We start from the raw sequence: 23,219 nt of genomic DNA on the forward strand, positions 1-23,219 counted from the left end.
CTTGTGGAGCATGTCAAGCAAGGCTGAAAGAACAAGGGAACAACCCTCCCTTTATACAGGACTTTCCATCACACACAGTCGCGCATGCAAGCCACAACCCCCTGCCACTCCCCCATTGTCACATGCAAGCCAAAAATACTGTAAAGTGATTAGGTTATTCCTTAAACTACAGCATTTACAGAGTATGATTAGATTGAAGCGTCCTGCTTGCAAGACCTAAAAACATCCCCTGGACATCCAAATTCTTATTTCAGCAGAACAAATTAACCCTTTACCATCTCATTCCCTCCTTTTATCATTCCATGATAACCAACTAAATGGGGCTGAAAAAGGCACTACCAGTTTATTCATAAGAATCTAACAGCCAGTATTTAAGCAAGTTATTGATAGACCACATAAAATGGTTATAATAACAAGAGTTACTAGTCCATGCAGTCAATAGGATCCCCAGGATTTTCCCATGTGGAAAACAAGTGTTCACCAGTAAAGTTCTTAAATCCACAGTCCTTCGTGACCACTCCACCCCTTCCAAGTTGAGTAGAAATGATCCAGTTATCCAAACTTTCCTTCAGTAAAGTCCAACCTGAAAGCAAAATCCAGTCTGTCCTTGTACATCACTCCATGGAGAAATCTGAATTTGTGGACAAAACTGATTAGACTTCCATCCTTGCAGAGGTGCTTCAGATGGAGGATACCAGCGCATCGGAGTGTGAAGTGTGGCAGCTGCAACCGCAGCCGCAGCAGCAGGGTAGGTGAACGCAGTATGTGAAATGGCAGCAGTCAGTTCTTTTGTGTGTGGTGGATAGGGAGTCCAGGCCTCTGGAGATGCAGGGATCAGTGCTGTTCTGGCAAAATCGTAGGGGCCCCATGCAATGAAGTACACTCCCAAAGCAGGGGGCATATTTCAAGGTGTAGCCGTCAGTTTGCTTTTGGCCATCTGTTCGCCTTTGCAAATTTCATCTGGAAAGTCTGAGGATTTTCGGGATCAAATTGAATGTGTTTAATGCATTCTTTGATGTTCTGCTCCCACTCTGCTGTTAAATGTGACAAACCCAACTGGCTGTTTTGATGTTAACTTGATCAGTGAACCTTCATATCCCTTAAATGGTTGAAAGAGAAGGTAAAGCTCACGTGGCTTAATATCCATAAGAAGGCTACTGACAAAGAGTGTCCGGGCCTCCTCTTCACCATTGTTAGCTTCATCACTTTTGGTGCTCATGCCTGGAGAGATGATTGAAACCATTGTGTCCCCCTACTCCAGGCAGGTGGTGTTGGGAGAGCAGGAGGGGTTGCCACAATGATTGCAGTACGTTCTGGGTTAATTGTCTATCACAAATACTGAGCAAGGTTCCTAAGAATGTGACTTGGCGCTGAGTGCATAATGGCTAACATTTCCAGGGGACTTGGTAAACGAAGTGGGATATGGATCAAGGTTTAGAGGGGCAAGCTTTACCTGTGAATGGAGAAACTTTGGAGATTGTGTTAATTGCTGATAGTATCTTTGCATTTCCTCTCTTTCCCTCCTTGCCAAGGTGGGTATCAGTACGAAGACAGTGAATAAGCATTGGTAACAGGATCACTTGGCCAACTGGAGTGATCCAGAGGCCTTTTGACAGAATGCAAACACCCATGTGTCTTCCCTATTTGTTTTTCTGGGTCGGGGCATCCCTCTGTAAACACTGCACAGTGACAATGTCTGGTATGCTCGTTGGTTTGGAGGTAGGCGAGCGATTTAGCATAGAGGACACAAAAGAATTACAGGCTGTTGCTGTGTCTCTGGCAGCTCACTCTGCTTTAGCATTGCCATTGCTGATGTCTGTATTGTCCATTACTTGGGCAGCACATTTGATTATGGCCAATTGTTTGGGCAGGATGATGGCTTTGAGGAGATTTCGGACATATAGTTCTGAATAGGAGTCTGAGAAGGTCAGAAATCCACATTGTGACCATAGCTGGTCATCAGTGTCATTATTTTTGAAACATTAGACATGCCAAGAGGAACCTCCATTTTATTCACAGCTTGGTGTTTCAACCCTGATTCCATATTTTGCCTCTCCTTTCTCAGTTTTTCCTGTTTTTCTCTACTCATATCATAATCCTCACACTGACTCTTCAGAGGTGTAGAGTTTCTCTCATGATCTCATACTCTGATCCCTCTTTGACGTGTGTTTTTCTCACACCTCTACTGTTTTGATGTATTCGTTATTTCCTCAGCAGTCTTTCTCCACATGGATATTAAAGTTTTCCATTTTGTCCCCGTATTACGTTTCCAAATTGCCTCTCTGCTTTTAGACAAGTTCCTCCCATCGGCCAAATTTCATTTTCCAATTTTTTTTATTTAAACATCCTGACCGGCGCCTGAACTGGTCCTCATTTTGGGGGCCATCCCGGCATAACTGATGCGAAGGGGTTCCAACACCCAACTCATCCAATATCTGCCCCTTTTTTTTAAAGCTCAACTTCTTAATTTACAGAGAGATACAAGTCTAGTGTCCTCAGTCTCCACACCCATTTCAGGGTCCTGACCTTCGCATGGGGGAATTTCTCTTCTTAACAACTAGTCTAAGGCAGGGTGATTTGAGACAGACAGTACTATGTTCCGGGACTTCAAATCCCACTATTAGTGGACGCTAACCTCTGAATTCTGGGGGACTCCAACCTCCCTGGGATGAACTCATCGGTGTACAAGTGCATAAATTATCTCCGATTCCATCACTACAGAGTCTTGGGGATGAGAGGTTGACTGAGTGAGAGAGATCAAGGTAAATCTTACCTAATGAGCCCATCTGTCACATGTTACCATCACACAGGCGATCACTTACTCAATCCGCCTAGAAGCTCCATATGTGTTGGGATCACACTCTCGTCACCAAACGTTAGGTTCCCTTTTGAGATTCTTGAACGCTTGATGCTACTGCAATCCACCAACTTCCGTGAACATCCACAGTTTATTTAAGCAAGTACAAGCTTTTGGAGCATCACTTAACACTTTGTAATGCTGGTGGAGTGTGTCAAGCGAGGCAATCTGAACAAGAGAACCATCCTCCCTTTATACAAGTTTTTAAATCCTGGTTAGGCATGCATGCAAGACACAATCTCCTGCCAATCTCCCGATAGTCAAATGCCACCCAAAAACAATGTAAATTGATTGTTTCCGGAAACAATCTAAAGTGTGATTAGATTATTCATTAGACTACAGCATTTACAAGTATGATTAGATTGTCACATCCTGCCTTCAAGACAGAAAAATACACCCCCTGGGGACATCTGATTTCTTACATGCCAGCAGAACAAATTAACCCTTTAACATCTCATAACTATTGCTGTGTGGACTTTTTTTTTTGCTCATTGCATTTTGAATCTGTGCACTTTCGTTCTTGCCCCTTTGACAAGTGGGAACATCTTCTCCCTATCTACTCTTTCCTGCCCACCCAGAATTTTGAAAGCTTTCTGAAATTTTCTCTCCAATGGGAATAGTTTCAACTTCTTCAGTCTATTCTCACCTGAAGTTTCTCCTTTTTTATATTCATTTCATGGGTGTTGCTAGCTAGGCTAGCATTTATTGCCCACCCCAATGGGCAGTTACGAGTCAACCATATTGCTGAGAGTTTGGAGTCATGTTAGTCCTGACCAAGTCAGGATGACTGTGTCCTTCCCTAAAGAACATTAATGAACCAGATTGGTTTTTTTCCAACAATGGATTCATGATCGTCATTTGATTCTTAATTTCAGTTAGTTTTAATTATTGAATTCAAAAATTACCATGGTGGAATTTGAGCCTGAATCCCCCGAATGTTACCTGAGACTCTGGATTAACAGTTCAGCAATAATACCACTCGGCCATTCCTGCCCCCTTCTTGGAATCACTACTGACAAATCGCTCCTGCACTCTCTCCAACACATTCACATCTTTCCTGTGATATTGTGCCCACAACTGTGCAGAACTCTTCAGCTCTTGTCTAACATGTGTTCGAGAAGTTGAATATTGCCTTCATATTCTTGTCCCTCGTGATAAAGCCAAGGACCCTGTATGCTTTATTAAATGCTCTCTTCACATGCCCTTCTACCTTCAATGATCTGCAAATATACAACTAAGTCCTGTGGTCCCTTGATAATTGTACCCCCTAATTTAAGGCACCGGCACTGATCCCTGTGACTTTCAACTGGTTACAGTTGGCATCCTGAAAATGCCTCCCTTATCCCAACTCTATTTTGTATCAGTTAGCCAATCCTCTACCCTGCTAAAATACTATCCCGTCACTATGGACTTTTTATCTTAATAACCCAAGGTGTGCCAACTTATTGAGGGGTTTTTTGATGTGCAAATGTATTACATCTATTGGTTCCCCTTTCTATTCTGCTTTTACCTCTTCAAAGAATTCTAATAAATTTGTCAGGCATAATTTCTCCTTTTGCCTCTGCTTGATCATGTTACATATTTCTAAATGCTTTATTATATCTTTTTATTATAGATGCCAAATGAGATGTTAAGTTAACAGGCCTATAGTTGCCTTTTTGTTTGCCTCCATTTTTTTAAAATTTGTATTTTTGCCTTGCTAGTTTTCCAGTCCTCTGGCACTTTTCCAGAATTTAACGATTCTTCGATTACTACCAGTGCATCCACATCAGGCCCATGGGACAGATCATTCTTCAGCCCCATTAGTTTCACTCCTCCCCATGATCGTTGTTGTATTTATTTTATTCCACATCTCTTTTCAGCCCTGTGATTACTTGGAATGTTATTAATGAAGAGTAATGTAAAGTATGTCTTCAATTCCTCCACCATTTCCTGATTTCCCCATTATTGTTTCACCACCTTAATTCTCCAAGAAGCTACTTTTTTTTCCACAAAGTTTGATACTGCTGTCAAGTTCCATTTGAGGAACCATGGTCAGTTAATCCCCTTTCCAAGAATCCTCCTTTCTCACTGGGAGATAGTTCGCAACTCATAATAAAGCTATTATTTTTAAACATCTGTCTCTTCTGCTGAGCTCCTTTCCAGTGCAGTCCACCCTGCTGTGCCCTCATCGCTATGTAATTTTGTTTTTCCTGTATGAAGATTAAAATCACAAGGTTCATACACTCCCTCTATGATATGCCTTCTTCATCTCTTGATTTATTCGCTGTCTTACAGCACAACAACTGGTAGAGACCAGGTGGAGTATTTCCATCTGTCATCTTCCCATTTTATTTCTTACCTCCACTCATGTGGATTCTACATCACTTGATCCAAGATAATGTTTTGCTATTGTACTACTTCAATCTCATTCTCAAAACTACCCTACACCCTTTCCTTCCTGCATGTCTACCTAAAAAATCAGACTCCCAGTTTTGATCTCCTTTTGTCTCATAATGGCTACAAGGGCATGCCCATTAACCTTTCTTTGTGCTGTGATTCATGTTTTTTTCTACTAGAATGCAATGCACTTTTAAATAAAGAGCTATTAATTCTGTCTTTTTACTTTTTGCCCCCTATTTAGGCCCTGTTTGCTGCTAGTCTCTTATGCTTTCATGCTTTGGCCCCTTTTTGGGCATCATTATCTAAATAGCTATTCTGAAGTGTTGCCATATCCTTTTTCTTTGTAAGCTTACGTTTCCCACTTTCTTCCCTTTCCTACTTAATTTACAGCCCTAATTCATTTCATCGATTTATCAAGATCCTAGTCCAAACACCATTCAATTGATACCCATTCCATCAGTGCAGCTCCCTTTTTCCCCGGTGCTGATGCTAATGCCACATGAGCTGAAACCTAGTCTTCCTGAACAGGTGACAATAAATTTCTGTTCTATTCTACTGGGCAGAAAGAGGCCATTCAGCTTATCATGTCTGCACCAACCCTCTGAAGAGCACCCCACTAGGACCTCCCCACCCTATCTCTTAACTGATGTATTTAACTTCCTTTTCACTTTATTCACCCTATGCCAATTTGCCCATGGCTCAGGTGATAATCCTGAGATTATTACCTTCGAGGTTCTGTTTTCCAGTCCATCTCCTAACTGTTCAAAATCCTTCAGCAAAACCCCCTCCTTTTTCTAGTCCTATTGAAGTCATTGGTTACAAACATTGACAATGAAACTGGATCCATTCCCTCTCACTCCAAGTTCCACTCAGCCCCAAGAGAGGTTCATAACCCTGGCACCAGACAGACAACAAAGCCTTCAGGACCTCTGTTCGTGACTACAGAGAATAGTATCTAACCTGCTTATGAAACTGTTTCCTACCACAATTGACCGCTTTCTTCCACCCTCCAATCAAATGGCTCCCTGCAATCCCCACTCTTGTCCAAGAATCTTGTAACTGTCTGGCAGTTGCAAGGAGTAGGATCCTTGAGAGCTGCACCTTGGAGGGGGCCCTCTTCTCTGTCTCTCCTGCAGTGACATCCACCTGTTCTTGATTACAGACCACGTTTGAAACACCTGCTTTGAGATGTACCTGCCTTTTGGACTAAAGTGTACAATTAACCTGCCCCTTCCTTGATGTGGTACATTCTCTATAGCTTGGAATTCAGCTCTTCATTTTAAATCTGACATTGCTCAAGCTGCAAATAATTGCTATAAATGTGTTCACTGTTAGTCACCTTGGTATCTAGCAGCTGCTACATGCTACAGCTGTAGTGCTTCTGCTTACTTGACAACTCTTTCATGCTTTATATTAAGTTATTAGTTTCTGTAATTGCCCTATATCCCTGCTCTTTTACAGTAAGGGATGGTTAGGAACTTGAAAACTCACTATCCGTGGTAACCAGTTTATCGAGGCCAATGACCAGAGGTGGGACTACAATCTCCCCATACTATGGGCCGTGTTGATGTAGGAAAAGGCACCGAAGTAAATAGGCTGCTGTCACAAATTGCTTTCACCAGGCTGACTTCAAACCGGTTGCAGCTGCTCACGCCAAAAAGCAGGGTGAGGTCAACTAATCTAATGACTAGGCTTGCAGGAAGTCATTCGAGAGATTACACAGATGCAGTTGTAGAAACCTGTGTAGTGGTGGATGTGTTGTGTCGTGCACAACAGAGCTGATATGACACCGTCATAAATGCAGTATGCTCTTCAACTAAGGATGGTAGTGACCCTGTGAATTTTAATGACTGTTGGCCTGGTGACCTGCCTGTTTCCCTGCAGATGTGTAGGTATGTTCTAGAATTTGATTTGATTTATTGTAATGACACATGGCTACATACAGTATAGTGAAAAGCTTTGTTTTGCGAGCAGTGTAGGCAGATTGTAACGAACAACACACCAATCATTGGGCGCTTAGAGTGAGGAGTACAGGGTTATGACTACACAGCAGGTGCACAAAAATAGATCAACATTCTTTGACGTTAGACAGGTCCATTCAGCAGTCTAATAACAGCAGGGAAGAAGCTGTTGTGGAACCTGTTTGTTGCATGTGTTCAAGCTGAAAAGGTTGGAAGAGAGCATTACTGGGGTGGATGTTTTTTTTTGACGTTGGCAGCCTTTCTGCGGCAGCAGCGGGGGTGTATGGAGCCCATGGATGGGAGGTTGGCTTCTGTGATGGTCTAAGTGATACACACAACTTTTTGTGGTTTCTTACAGTGCTAGGCAGAGCAGTTGCCCTATCAGGCTGTTATGCACCCAGAATGAATGCTTTCAGTGGTGCCTCTGTAAAAGTTGGTGAGAGTTATTATGGACATGCCGAATTTCCTAAGCCGTCTGCAGAAGAAGATGCTTTGTTGAACTTTCTTGATCGTCTCATCTATGTGAGAGGTCTAGCACAGATCATTGGTAATTGACACTCGCAGGAACTTTATACTCTCAACCCTCTCCACTTCAGCTCTGTTGTTGTAGATAGGGGTGTGTTCTCCTCCTTTTTTCCTGAAGTTAATGATCAATTCTTTTGTTTTGTCGACATTGAGAGACAGGTTATTATTACTGAACCATGACACCAAGCACTGTATCTCGTTTGTATATTCCTGTATCCAGTCAAAAATATTTGGCTGGATGCAGGAAGGAAATAGAGTGCTTGGTGTCGTGTTGCAGTGATAATTGCAAAAGATGTTTGACTGTATTTAGGACGTGGCAAGCTGTATCTGCACTTCCGAGAGTATAACACTAATTGGAAAATGGTTATGGAGCTTTTCCAGTTCTAAGTTCTGGCCTTGCTCAAGGCCACCACAGTGTAAACTAATAACATTTGGAATAATTTTGTTTTTCACTCTTACTGTGTTTTATCTTATTTTCATTTTACTTTTGAATTTGAGAGCATTTGTAGCTATGTTTGGGTTACATGAGACAAAATCCTGTAACAAATTAAGTATCGTCAGCCACCACAAAACTCTGCTTCACCTGAATTTAAAGTAGTTCCATGAGGTCTTGAACCCATTAACCATTTGCTGTGTATTTTTTACTAAATTATCAAAGGAATTTTGCTTTATTCTAAGTTGAGATGAAGGGTTTCCTAATCAATTAACAAGCTTACTCCGTGACTGACTGAGCCACAGAAATAAGCAAAGTTTAAAGATGTAAAATGATTGGCAAAACAATCAAATAATAACATTAGGAAATTTTTTATGCAGCAAGTGACTACAAGCTGGAAGGCAGTATTTTTCAAAGGCAGTGGAGGCAAATTGCCTCTTGGCTTTTGAAAGGGAATTGGATAAGCACCTCAAGGGGGATAAAGTTCCTGCATGGAGGGGAGTGGGGCATTTGCTCTTGTTGCTATGGGCTTGATGAGCCAGGTGGCCTCCTTTTACTGCTGTAACTTTTGTGTCAGTCTATTCTCCCATTTTGTGTTGAAGTTAGCTGGTCACAGTCATAGGTTATATTTGGCTCTGTGTTACTGAATGTGAGTGAGAGAAATAGGTGCCTTCTCCAACTAACCATAAGTTTTTATAGAGGGTTATCTATGATGCAATCCAAGAACCTGGTCAGAAAGCCTGGTGATATTTGTACAATTGCATATTCTTGGGAGAAGTATTAGAGTAACTGGTGACAATTAAACTGCATCAAAACAAGAATTTGGAATATTCAAGAGAAAAAGTAAGAAAATTTGGTGAAAAGGAGGTACTTTGTGCCAGAAATACTTTTTGTAGACTTCATTTAATGGAATAGTTGCATTGTTAAAACTGTAGTTATGATTGTCTGTTTTCTTTAAAGATGCACAACTGCATACTTTTAAGTTTTCACACTGCAAAGTTACTATAAAATTGAGGGCTGCTGTAGCTTTAAATTATGGTTGCATGGATATTCTAAAACAGCACTGTAATTTCTGCCTAAACCTCTTATTTGATCATGGAGTCATTCATGGTTTTTCGATATTGACTGTTGCTTCCATGAATCATGACGACTTGATTTTTGTTTCTAGATGTTTAGTGCACAAGTCATTGAATTGGACCAGCTTTTGGATGAATTTAAGTTTTGAAAGTTGCTAGATGTAGTTACAATCTAAGAAAAGATTATTGGTTTAAACATTTCAAAACAGTTGTCATTTAAAATTCTTTTAATGAGTTTTTGCCTTTTTTTCTGGCAATTTGAAGACAATTATTTGTCAGTAAGGCTTTGTACGATTAAGATCAATTTGAATAAGTTTCTAATGGCAATCTTTTAAACATGGCTAATTTTCCTATTATTCAGATTTTTGGCTGAGCAAAACTCGCCCTAGTGAAACTAGTATAACTCACCCAGCAAGGGTGGAGTTCCTCTCCCAGAAACATTTAATGACTGGTTGGTCATGATCAGTATTCACATTTGCTGCACCCGAGAGCAAGCTGATGTTGCACTTGTTTCTGGCTTGTACTTTTCACCTCTATCCTGACTGAAACTCCAGACACCCGTTTAAACTTGCGAAAACACCACGATTGATAATTTTATTGACCTAAAGGATGGCACGATGGCTCAGTGGTTAGCACTGCTGCCTCACAGCGCCAGGGACCCAGGTTCACTTGCAGCCTCGGGCAACTGTGTTTGTGTGGAATTTGCACATTCTCCCTGTGTCTGCGTGGGTTTCCTCTCTGGGTGCTTTGGTTTCCTCCCAAAATCACAAAGATGTGCAGGTTAGGTAAATTGGCCTTACTAAACTGCCCATAGTGGTCACCGATGTGTAGGCTAGATGTATTAGTCAGGGGTAATTATAGGGTAGGGGAATGGGTCTGTGTGAGCTACTTTTCGGAGGGTCAGTGTGGACTTGTTGGGCCGAAGGGTAGTTTCCACACAGTAGGGATTCTAATTCTAATTCAAATGAGTCCCTGTTTTATTTCAACAATTCAAACTTATGGCCACGAAACAACATCATATTACACTATATAGTACTGAACATTATTTCATACTTTTTACTTAGTATGACCCCCTGTATTTATAAAACACTTCCATGAAAAAATAATATAAAACAAAGATCAGAACTCTTGAGAGCAGGACTACTGGTATACCAACACTAAGATTGCTGGTACATTCTCACATTACATTGCATCATACCCTTGGCATCATGGTAGCCCACAAACTCACCAACTAAAACAGCAGCTAATGAATTTGAAAGACCCCGTACAGACAGTGAGCAAAACTAACATAATTTACAAAATACCATGCAAGGACTGTAACAAACAGTACATTGGACAAACAGGCAGAAAACTAGCCACGAGGATACATGAACACCAACTAGCCACAAAAAGATATGACCCTCTCTCACTAGTATCCTCACATACGGGTGAGGAAGGACACCACTTTGACTGGGACAACACATCCATCCTAGGACAAGCCAAACAAAGGCACTCGCAAGAATTCCGAAAAGCATGGCATTCCAGCCGGAACTCTATCAATCAGCACATCGGGTTAGACCCCATCTACCATCCCCTGAGAAAAGGAACAGGAAGTGACTTCACCACAGGAAATGACATCACCAACCCAAAGAAACCCAAACATATAAATAGAAAGCAGGAATTTTCAGCATTGCTTCACCTGAGGCCCACTGAAAATGTTACCTAGTAGGGTAACGAAATGTCTGGAAATGAACCTTCCAGCTCAGTGAGCAAATCTGCATCCAGAGAAATCTATTTTGCTGAATTTGCATTTGCCAAGGATGAGATTAGGGGATGTTGCTCTCTTGGAACAGTTAAATATTTAGATAAAGTTATGGCAATTTTTTTTTGTCTGCATCTTAACTGTGGTGTAAGAATAAACTGTTTTGCTTAAAGCGTAGTAGTTGGACCAATTGAATCATAGCTGGAATACAGTACCTTGGACTTGAAGTAAAAAAAGAAGTGAGAGTCCAGGCTCTCTCATTAATGTGTTTTGAAGGCGTTTGGTCTAGCCCATAAGAGTAGAGAAAGCAGTTGCTTTTAATAGAGAAAATTTTATTGCTCAAGTTATTGTTGAACTTTAATTTTAACTTAGGTTAAATTTTAATGTTCCATTTTTTGTATGTTCTCCTATGTAGATTGCAATGAAGGCTAGAGAGTTGCATTTATTTGTAGCAATGTGATCAGAAGCTATATTCAATGGATTTTTGATTCGACACAGTATGCAGTAGTTCTGTCCTTGTAAAACAGCAGATAATCTGATATTTACCACCAGCAAAATCATGGGGGAATCCACCAACATACTCCATTAATCACTCCATTATTGGTGACCATGTCTTCATTAGTGGGCAAGCGATGGTCTAGTGATATTATGACTGGACTGTTAACTCAGAGACCCAAGTACCTGTAATGTTCTGGGATCCAATGTGCAAATCCCGCCATGGCAGATGGTGGATTTTGGATGAAATAGAAATCTGGAATTAAGAGTCTATTGATGACCAAAAACCCATTTTATTCACTAATGTAATTTAGGGAAAAACTGGCATCCTTTCATGCAGAAGGTGGTATGGAATGAGCTGCTAGAGGTGGTGGAGGCTGATAAATTACGACATTTAAAACTTATCTGGATGGGTACATGAATAGTAAGGGTTTAGAGGGATATGGGCCAAATGCTGGCAATTGGGACTAGAATAATTTATGATACAGTAGATTCTACTGTAACGTATGTTTCTTCAATGTGAATTGGCTTTAACGCAATTGAAATATTTAAAATGCAGACTTTCCTTACCTGTATTGGCTATAACTCTATTCTATCCCCATTGGTTTAAATGGTGCGGCAATTGTGTGATTTTCTGAACGCGAGATTGCACAAAAACTGAAGCATAGTGTTCTTTCAGAACTGACTATATCTAATCAGCAAGGACATGTTGCATTGAAGGGCTTGTTTCCGTGCTGTGCAACTCTGATTCTTACCTGTCCTGATCTACATGTGACTCCAGACCCCCAGCAATGCAGTGGACTCTTATCTGAGCAACTGCGATGGGCAATAAATGATGCCTTCAACCCATGAATGAATTGTCCATGAAAAAATTGCCAAGGTTTGGATTTGCCTCCCTTGCACTCTTTCCCTTTTAAAGAAACTCCCAACAATCTCTCTCTGGCCCAGCTTCTGATCAGCTTGATCTCCCCTCCCTTGAGCATAATTGTTGTGAAATTCTGTTGAATAAAACCTCTGATTGATTTACTGAGGTATGTTTTTCTGTGTTAACAAAGATTTATGAAAAGGAAAACTTAAGATTTTTGAAGTAGCAACTAGCATGAGGCACGGAGAAAGAATGAAAAGTTCCCATGAGGAAACATTCCTTAGAGTTTAGAAAATGAGAATTGTTCTAATTGAATCATAAAATTCTTATAAGAATGCTCGATGGATATTTTCGCAAACTGGCCACATTCTACTTTTGCAGCTTCAGGTCCACAGGGCAAAAGTTAAACTACCACTAGAATAGGCCCAATAATATATCCAGGGTTTTATTTAGTCATGGGATTTCTGGCTCTATTGTCCTTTTCAGACAGAGTTCTAAAGTCCCTCCATCCTCTGATGGGGGGAAAAAACGTCATTGGTTTTTCCCTGCTTTAAAAGCTGGAGAGTATAAAATTAGTTGCCTTAAGTTTAATCTCAATATAGGATCAAGCACTTTGACTGAGGTAAGAAATTTCTTAACTCAAAGATTAACTACCTTTTTTGGCTATTCCACAAATCTTTGTGTAGTCACTCATTGAATGTATCCACGACTGAAGGCTACATCTTTGAATAGTAAGGGGTCAAGGGATGTAAGGAAAGTGAGGTTGGTGCCGATGATCTGTTGTTGAAGAACTGACTGAAAGCACCAAATGGTCTCCTTTTTGTTCCTATTTCTTCTCTTGTATTTGCAAAGCTGTTAGGAGGAGGGGAATGTTGAATCTTCTCACTTATAGTTTAAAATTTCATGTTTAACTCTCCATTGACTTTCTGGCTTTTTTTAAATTGAAAAGATTGTAGTTTTCAAATTTCATATAATTAAATCACAATGAAACTTCAGTATATGTTGCACGCAAGCAAAAATTGTCTTTGAGGGAAACAGTGCTTGAGAAATGACTGGCAATAAAATGAGATGGATTTTAATTCTTAATTAAATTAACAATTAGAAGCAATACAGACTTTGTAACAGAAGTTTGGGAGATGTAGCAAAAGGAGTAAGTGTGCCTATCCCATGAGATGACAGTGGATTGAGCTGTAAAGGGTGCTGGTGTATAGTGCAGCCACACCTTTTAGCACTGCTCATATTTAGAGTCATAGCGATGTACAGCATGGAAACAGACCCTTCAGTCCAACTCATCCATGCCAACCAGATATCCCAACCCAATCTAATCCCACCTGACAGTACCCAGCCGATATCCCTCCCAACCCTTCCTATTCATATACCCATCCAGATGCCTTTTAAATGTTATACTAGCCACCTCCACTTCCTCTGGAGGTTCATTCCATACATGTACCACCCTCTGTGTGAAAACGTTGACCTTTAGGTCCCTTTTATATCTTTCCCCTCTCATTCTAAACCTATGCCCTCTAGTTCTAGACACCCCCACCCCAGGGAAAAGACCTTTTGTCTATTTATCCTTTCCATGCCCCTGATGATTTTATAAATCTCTATAAGGTCTTCCCTCTGCCTCCATGCTCCAGGGAAAACAGCCCCAGCCTATTCAACCTCTCCTTATAGCTCAAATCCTCCAACCCTGGCAACATCCTTGCAAGTGATTTCTGAAGCCTTTCAAGCTTCACAACATCTTTCCGATAGGAATGAGACCAGAATTGCACGCAATATTCCAACAGTCCTGTACAGCCCCAACATGACCTCCCAACTCCTGTACTCAATACTCTGACCAATAAAGGAAAGCATACCAAACTCCGCCTTCTCTATCTTATCTACCTGCAACTCCACTTTCAAGGAGTCTATGAATCTGCACTCCAAGGTCTCTTTGTTCAGCAACACCTCCTAGGACCTTACCATATATTTCTCATCACCTAAATTTTGGAAGCATTCTTTCTTTTAAGGAATTTTAACTATGATATGTTAAAAAAGCCTGCATTTTTTTAAACTGCAGCAGTGAAGGTTTACAGAAGCTCTAGACAGCTTAAACATAATTATTTTACACAGAGGGTAGTGAATATTGTGGGGTTTGTGCAGGAAGTCAATTGAGGTAGTTGCCATGGTATTGTTTTAAGTGAGAGCTTGGTAGGTATTAGGGAGTAGCTAATGTTTGTAACCATTTTGTGATCTCTGTGCTTTGTATTTTTTTGCTCCTGTATTTTCTTGTATTATCAACTGTTTATTCAGTATATGTTTTGTGTACTAATTTATATTTCTTGTTTAAATGCTTAGTAGCCTTTTTTAGATTCAAGTATTTTGACTTGACAGCTAATGCATATATAAAGTAGCATTAAGTCGGCCATTTGACATTCAAGATTGCTCTGCCTTTCAGCAAGATAATGGTTGATCTTCTACTTCAACCACAACTTCCTTACTTCCCTTAGCAACAAAAAGTCTATGGAGCTCTCTTGGAAAAAAAAACAAGTGAGCACTCTCAGCTCTTTGGCATGGAAAATTTCAAAAATGCATAATTAAGTGAAAACATTTCTCCTTGTTTTCGTCCTGGATAGTCAAACTCTTATTCTGAGAATTGATCCATGTTTGAAAGTACCTCCAAGGTGAGCATGTTCTCAAAATTTTTTACAAGTTTATTTCTGATCAGTTAGTATTAACGGTTTTGTGGCTAAATACTTGTCATTCGTACGCTTACATTTATTCTTTAAACTTTCTGCAGGCTTTTGCGAAGTGATTTGTAGCAATTGGAGAGCTGAAACAATATTTTTGTCTTCAACAGGAGATCTGAGACTTGTGTAAACATGACAAGCAACGGTGTATCACCACAACTAACCAAGTTGCAGAATCCTGAATGAGATCCACTGTGTTTAAAACAAGAAATATGCATTAAACTATTTAGTTCAGTGTCAAAGTCTGTACAAAAAACAAAATATGTGATTTGAGAAAAAGTGAATCAATTAAAACACTTTTAGCATGGAAACAAACCATTTGGGTGTCCTCCTGTCCCTGTTTGCAGGAAAAAGCAACCCAGCCAAATCCCACTTTGCAGCTTTAGGTTCATAGGACAGAAGTTAAACCACCAGTAGAATAGGCCATATAAGAATATATCTAGGCTTTATTTTGTCTTGGGGTTTCTGGCTCTATTGTCCTTTTCGGGCAGAGGGGTCTGAAATCCCACCATCCTCTGGTGGTAAGAAAATCTTATTGATTTTTCCCTACTTTACTCCTTTTGTTGTTGATCCCACTGCTAACATAAACAGGCCCTGTTTTTCTGCACTTATCGACCATCATCATTTCAAACCCCTCAATCAAATCTCTTCTCCACATTTCTATTCCAAAGAAGACACATTCCCTCTTCCCCCCCCCCCCCCCCCCCGCAACCAGTCATTTCTTTCCTCTCAGTTAATGTTCTCCATTCCTGATAAGATCTTCATAAATCTGATCTCCCCTCCCTCAAGCATAATCCTTTTATTCCTGTAATACGGTGGCTAGAATTTTACACCATATTCTTGCTGTAGTGTAATTGTTTCATACTGTTTTAACATAATCCACGTGCTCTTATAATTTATCCAAAAAAATCTTGCATACAGTCTTAACAAGTTTTATCATTCAAAGTTTGGGAGAAGATTGGTAGCTCGGGTGTTCGTTGTTGTGGTTTTGTTCGCTGAGCTGGGAATTTGTGTTGCAGATGTTTCTGTGTTAGCTGTCTTCCTGTTTGTCCTATGTAGTGTTTTGTGCAGTCCATGCAAGGACTGCACAAAACACTACATAGGACAACCAGGAAGACGGCTAACGATCTGCATCCATGAACACCAACTAGCCACGAAACGACACAACCAGCTATCCTTAGTAGCCACACACTCCGATGACAGGCAAATGAGTTCGACTGGGACAACACCACGATCATAGGACAAACCAAACCGAGAACAGCCAGGGAATTCCTAGAGGCATGGCACTCATCCACAGATTCTATCAATAAGCACATCGACCTGGACCCAATATACCGACCACTGCAGCGGACAGCTGAAACTGACAACCAGAAGCGGCAGATACAAATCACTATAAATGCCGGAGGAAACATTACAGAAGCGCTTCACAGGAGGCTCCCAAGCACTGAGGATGTCACCTAGACAGGGGACGAAACATCTGCAACACAAATTCCCAGCTCGGCGAACAGAACCACAACAATTTTTTATCATTCTGTTCTGCAACTTTCAGCTTTCTATGGACTTTGACTCAAGATCTCTGTTTCCACACTTCTTAGATTTTGATCATTTATTTTATATCCCCTTGCTTTATTTGCTCCTCATTGATACATTGTCACACCTCTATGGTTGAATTCCATTTGCCACTTTTCTTCCCTTCTGACTAAGCCATTGTTATCTTCCAGTAGTCCCAGCCTTTGTTCTTTGGCACCTGGTTGATAACAATGTTCATATCATCTACAAATGTCTTTATCATGCCCTCTAGATTTGAGTCAAAATCACTAAGATTTAGAATAACTTCATTACCAAATAATAATTAAAATTTGAAGTAACAAAATTTTATACTTTTAAAGATGAGTTTCAATGTGAGCAAGGTCATTGGCAATAACTAAAGCTCATCACAGCATTAGAAATTCACAAACACTTGAACAGACAAGCACTAATATTCTGACATGTTAATATCAGGTTTGAAGTACCACTACTTCACTCCTTCATTGATTTCCACACTTGATCTTTTAGCAAAACCCTGTTGTGTCAAAACTCTTAGAAAAGCAGGGCCATTCAGACAGTGCTTTCTTGACTTTTCTGTTTAACTGTATTTGGGTTGGATGTTGGTGTCTGATCTACTATTCCCTCTGGGTGTTGATGGCCTCAATTGTCTTCGTATAAAATCTAGGCTTTTGGGTTGCTGTGTTATTTTTAGTTCAGTTAATATAGAGAGGTCCGCCATGCACACATGACAAGCAACCAATTTGGAACCCCAGACTATTGCTCATATTTTTTCTTGTGCATGTATGTTTCTTGGTTACAAAATATTGAATGGGATTAACGGTTTTTTGACTTCCGCAGTCAGAGCAAACAAATTGAACTGTAATGCCTTTTCAACTATCAAAACAGCAGAGGCATCCCTGTCTCTAATAACCTTTTGTGTAGCTATGTATTATGTGAAAACTGAAAAATAATGCATTTTATTTGGCATACTGTTATCTCCCAGAGCATTTCAAATACTTCACAGTTAATGAATTATTCTTTTAGCACTATTGCCATTACTATTTGAGTAAAATCACCCACCAATTTGTACGCTGCAGTTTCTAACAAAACATTGGTGAATGAACTGAATACTTAATTGGTCTTGATTCAAGACTTTTCTTTTGTGGAAGCTGCTGTGGCATTGCAGCAATCTTTTTGACATGTAAAGTAAATTGGGGATAGGATTTTGACACCATAATGTATGTTCTGTCAGCGACCATGTCTCATAGTTTAGAAACCTAATAAGAGTCTTATTAATATTGCCACAAGGGTATCTCTGGCCCTATTCTCCTAACATTATAAAATGGACTAATTAGTGGTGCAACGTAACAGTGAAAACCAGTAACAAGAGTAACTGACAGTAAAATTCACATGTTGGTACGAATGGCTGTGAAAGTTTGCTCTTGAGCTGTTTTAGAATCCTAGAATCCCTCCAGTGTAGAAACAGGCCCTTTGGCCCAACAAGCCCACACCAATGTTCCAAAGAGTAACCCATCCAGATCCATTCTCCCTACCCTATTACTCTACATTTTATCCCTGACTAATGCACCCTGAACACTATGGGCAATTTAGAATGGCCAGTTCACCTAACCTGCACATCATTTGATTGTCGGAGGAAGCCGGAGCATCTGGAGGAAACCCATGCAGACACAGGGAGAATGTGCATACACCACACAGACAGTCGCTGAAGGCTGGAATCGAATCCAGGTCCCTGGCACTTTGAGGCAGCAGTGCTAGCCACTGAGCCACTGTTTTAAGTGTCCATTTGCCTTTTTATGATCTCTTCTCTTCACTGAAGTAGAAACTGATGACGTTTTATTAAAAATGTCGAACACTTGACCATGTCCCCAAGAGAAAGTAGATCTGATTAAAAATTGCTACTGGATAAATGAGACTTCATTTAGTATTGAAGTATGCAATAGAAATATGTGATCAGTCTTTTGAAAGAGAATGTTCCTTGTCCATTTTCTTCCTTCATCCTGTGTAGGAATTGTATCACTGAATAGTGGTTGTACAGATTCAGATACTCTCCAGTCAACTGATGTACACTTGAGTATTGAGAATGAGCTCAGTGAGCAAATTTACATCCAGAACCTCAACCTGAGCTACAAATCTTCTCAAAACTTGCAAATAATGAGGATGAATGTTGGGGGAGGGGGGCATTTAGCAGTTGGATGCATCGCATCCCAACTATGTTCTCTAAATGTCTCCAAGTGTAATTCAACTTGGATTACTGGATAGGGGAGCAAGAACTTTCAGAGGCACTCCAGACACAGATCCGTACTAGTTTCTGGTACCACTCCAGGTGCAATGAAGCTAATGTAATACATATTTATAATAGCTCATTGGTGAACAATTTCCTAATGCATGTGTTATAGTGAAACAAAAGTATTCTTGTCTTAGCAACTATCTTTTTAATATAGTCGCAGCATTCACTTTGGCTGCATTCACTTTATATTATATATTGTTTTTTGTTTGCTCTTCCTTACGCTATGAGCATTGCAGGCAATTCCAGCATTTGTTGTCCATCCCTAAATTTTTTTTTGAACTCCCTAGACCATTTCAGAGGGCAATTTGCCGTCCACCACAAGGCTCTGGGTCTGGAGTCAGGCCAGGTTCAAATGATATATTTCCTTCTCTAAAAGACCGTAATGAACCAGATGGATTTTGATGACTATCACTGTTTAGTCTTGGTGATGGTGGTCATGAAACTATCTTTATATATAATGATTATATTAATTGATCTCTAGTTCCACCAGCCTTGGCCTTGGCCTGAGCTTTTGGTTTCTAATGCAGTATCATTATTATTATGCGACCATTTCCCTGATGATATCGTTGGTATTACTCAAAACCAATATTGTAAATGTTTATTGACCGTTTCTCTAAAGCTTGAAGTAGGCCAACAAGACATTTTTTGTACAACTGCGTGGTGTGGGGATCCTATGGGGATATAATGAAATATAGTCCTTTTCACGTTTCAGTCCACAGTCAAAAAAAAAGTAAGAATACATTATTTACATAGTTGTTTAATGAGGAAGGGATTGGGCAGGCTGGGCTGGACTCACTGAAATTTCAGAGCGAGGAGTGATTTGATTGAAGTTTTGAGAAAATCTGTCCTGACAAGGTAGACGTGGAAAGGATGCTTAGGATTGTGGGTGAAAACAGCACACAAGCTGGTGGTGGACGGTTGTTTTTCAGACTGGAAGCCTCATGCCAGCAGTGTTTCACAGGCATTGGTACTGGGTCCACTTCTGTTTGATATTTATATAAATGATTTGGGTGAGAATATAGTAGGCATGATTAATAAATTTGCAGATGACACCAAAATTGGTTTAGTTGACACTGAAGAAGATTATCTAAGATTACAAAGAGATTATGATCAATTGGATCACTTGGCTGAGGAGTGGCAGATAAAGTTTAATTTGGATAAATGCAAAATATTTCATTTTAGTAAAACAAAGGGCAGGACTGACACAATTAATGGTTGGGCCCTGGATAGTATTGTAAAACCGAGACCTAGGGGTGCAGGTACATAATTGTTTGAAATTTGTGTCACTGGATAATGGGGTGAATAAGGTCTTTGGCACGCTTGCCTTCATTGCTCAGACCTTTGCGTATAGGAGTTGGGACATTGTGTTGAGGCCTCTACAGGAGCAGCACATGCAGTTCTGGTTGCCCTGTTATAGGAAGGATATTAAATTGGAGAGGGTTCAGAAAAAAATTAGGATATTGCCAGGAATGGAGGGTTTGAGTTATAAGGAGAGATTGGATAGGCTCGACTTTTTTTCCCCTGGAGGATAGGAGGTTGAGGGTTGCTCTTTATAGAGCTTTACAAAATCATGACAAGGTGAATAGCAAAGACCTTTTTTCCTAAGGTGGAGAAGTTCAAAACAAAGGAACATCTTTCAAACGTGTGAGGAGAAAGATCTATGAAGGACAAGAGGGGCAGCGTTTTTAGAGTAGTTTGTGTGTGGAATTAACTGCCAGAGGAAATGGTGGATGCAGGGACAGTTAGAATATTTAAAAGACATTTAGATAAGTACTTGAATAGGAAAGATTTGGAGGGTTATGGGCTAAGTGCAGGCAAGTGAGACTAGTTTAGTTCAGGAACATGGCTGGCATGTCCAGGTGGACCGAAGGGTTTGATTTCGTACTGTATAACAATGTCTCTGAGAGGCTGATGAGGAAATTAGGGGTTGTATTTTTAAGACCAATGAGGGGAATTTTTTTCTGAAAGTTGTAAGACTTTGGAACACTCTGCCTCGCAAGACACTGGTGGGTCATTAAATACTTCTAAGGCAAGGTAAATTGATTTTTGGGGTTAGGGAATTAAAGGTTATCAGTGTAGTTGAGGATGCGGAATTTGGAATGCAAACAATCAGTCAAGGTCTCATTGAAGAGCAGAGCAGGCTTGAAAGGCTAAAGGGACTGAAGGCACTACTTCTACAGTAATTTGTATTTCATATGTATTGTCGCAGTGTATCTTATAGATGGCACACACTGCCACTGTGCATCAGTGGTAGAGAGTGTGAATGCTGAAGTCATTTAGGTAAGTGAAGATTTATTGGACCTCATTTCTGATTTAAGCCTTACAGTTGGTGGGCAGGTTTTAAGTAATTGTAAAGGAATAATTTGAAGCAAGTGTTATTTTTAACTGTGAATGTTGAACTGTAATGCGATTGTCAGAACATTACATGGTTTTATGTATTAGCACTAATGTAGAAAAGAAGTGCCAATGCTTTTTACAATGTATAGGGCATAAAAAGAAGGCATGCCACAAAGGAGAGATTGAGTTTTGATCACAATCCGGTTGAGAAATTAGTTTTAAGGAGAGTCTTGCAGGTAGAGAATTAAGTGTAGGGTAATAGGGAAGGATGTCCAGAATATAAGGCCAAGGAATTGAAGGCATGGGTGAGAGAAGGGTTAGGGTGAATAAGAAGCAGGATTAAAAGGAAAAGTGCTGGTAAAATTTAGAAACAGAATGAATTAATAGAGGGGTATAAATGTGACAACTAATTTTTTTTCTTAACTTGGAGGCATTAGGAAAATCTAGGTGAGTGGTATCTGCAACATCTGGGGAGATGGATAGATGGGGTTTGGTGCAAGATAGAAGGGATACAGCAGTGATATGATTGAACTGAAGTTTATTAAGGTTAAAGAATGGAAGACCAGCCAGCATGGTAACAGATTTTTAATTTTGGGGATGATGTACGTCAGTGGGCAGAGGCAGAGAAGGCGATTGGTATGGAAGTGGACTTGGAAGTCCTCATAATAGGAAGGTAATGGACTTGGAAACACAACTCCAACATAGAGCAGAATGCATTGTCCATCCGGTGAATACTTTTGGGCAGAGGGATGAAGGTGGAAGTACATGGAGTTAATGGTGATTTTGTAGATGGGAGATGTAGTGCTACCAATGTTAGACTCCTATCTCCAGCATGTGCAGTCCTCATTTTCTCCCAATCTTTCAATATGTAGCTGAGCTACATTATGGCTTATTCAAAGCAGCATGGAAACATGAAGGATTCAGGAGAGATGATGGAGAGTTAGAGCTGAATATGGTCTGCCTATTTGTCAAAGTTGATCTGGCCAGCATCAACAGGATTTGATTCCTCATTCTTTGACAATTTGAGTCCTTTTGCTTATTATGAAAGCCTTTGATGTAAATGTAAAGGTAGAGCTTTAACAAAATCTTTACTTTAGGCAAGTATAGTACAAATTTACCGTTGAAAATGGGAAGAGATCATTGAAATACCCACTAATGTCTTCTTCTCCAAATTCACATCCATTACAGTACTGGCTGGCCTTTGATTCTTCTTCACCATAAAACCCATCACTTCTCCAGCCCCCTTCAATTCACAAGATTCGCCATATTAGACTGAAAATGCTAACTCTGTTTCTATTTCCACGGATGCTGCCAGTTCTGCTGGCTTTTGCAGCACATTGGTTTTTTTTCAAATCTCCAACGTCTGTAGTGTTTGGCTTTTATTCCGGCATTTATTTAAGTCTGTTAATTAAAAATATCTGTGAATAGAACTATCTTAACAGAACCATTTGTGATTTCTTTGTTGATAAGACAAAATACTATTATAGTGCATGTGTTATTTGCTATTTGTCAGCCTAAACCTTGATATTCATGTCTTTCTGCATTGGGACGTGGACAAGCTTTATTATCTGAGGTAGTTGCAAATGATACCCAACATTGTGCAACCTATAGTATCCCCACTTCTGACTTAATGATTGAGGGAACGTTACTAATGAAGCAGCTGAAGAGTTTAGACTGAGGACACCACCCTGAGGAACTCCCTGCAGCAATGTCCTGAAGCTGTGATGACTAATCTCCAACAGCCATAACATTATTTCTTTGTACTGGGTATGACTACAACCAGCAGAGGGCCTTTCCTCAATTTCCCATTGACTCGAGTTTGCTGGGGCTCCAAGTTGTGACATCCAGTTAAATGTAACATTAATGTCAAGATGGCATTCTAAAGGGAGAATGTAGAGAGTTCGACAGGAATTTGAAAAGGAGGTCATAGAGAGTAGTAATATCCAGATTACTCCTGGTGCTATGAGCTAGTGACGGCAAGAA

At 40.2% G+C, this 23,219-nt stretch overlaps 1 protein-coding gene and 1 pseudogene across 2 annotated transcripts in view; one reads left to right on the top strand and one right to left on the bottom strand.

Annotated features, from left to right (window-relative positions):
- Positions 1-23,219, top strand: part of marchf5 (membrane-associated ring finger (C3HC4) 5) — a 121,351-nt gene that overhangs the window by 7,397 nt on the left and 90,735 nt on the right. Inside the window, exon 1 of one of the 2 annotated variants that reach the window (XM_072557730.1) lies at positions 6,980-7,131. The exons of the other annotated variant lie outside the window; for it this stretch is intronic. Coding sequence (XP_072413831.1) covers positions 7,124-7,131 — 8 coding nt within the window. The 5' untranslated portion in view covers positions 6,980-7,123. Of the gene's footprint in view, positions 1-6,979; positions 7,132-23,219 lie in introns of those variants that run through there. 2 annotated transcript variants of the gene reach the window in all.
- Positions 569-1,219, bottom strand: LOC140463258 (RNA-binding protein with multiple splicing 2 pseudogene; annotated as a pseudogene).

Source organism: Chiloscyllium punctatum, chromosome 38 (assembly GCF_047496795.1).
Source record: "Chiloscyllium punctatum isolate Juve2018m chromosome 38, sChiPun1.3, whole genome shotgun sequence".
NCBI lineage: Eukaryota > Metazoa > Chordata > Chondrichthyes > Orectolobiformes > Hemiscylliidae > Chiloscyllium > Chiloscyllium punctatum.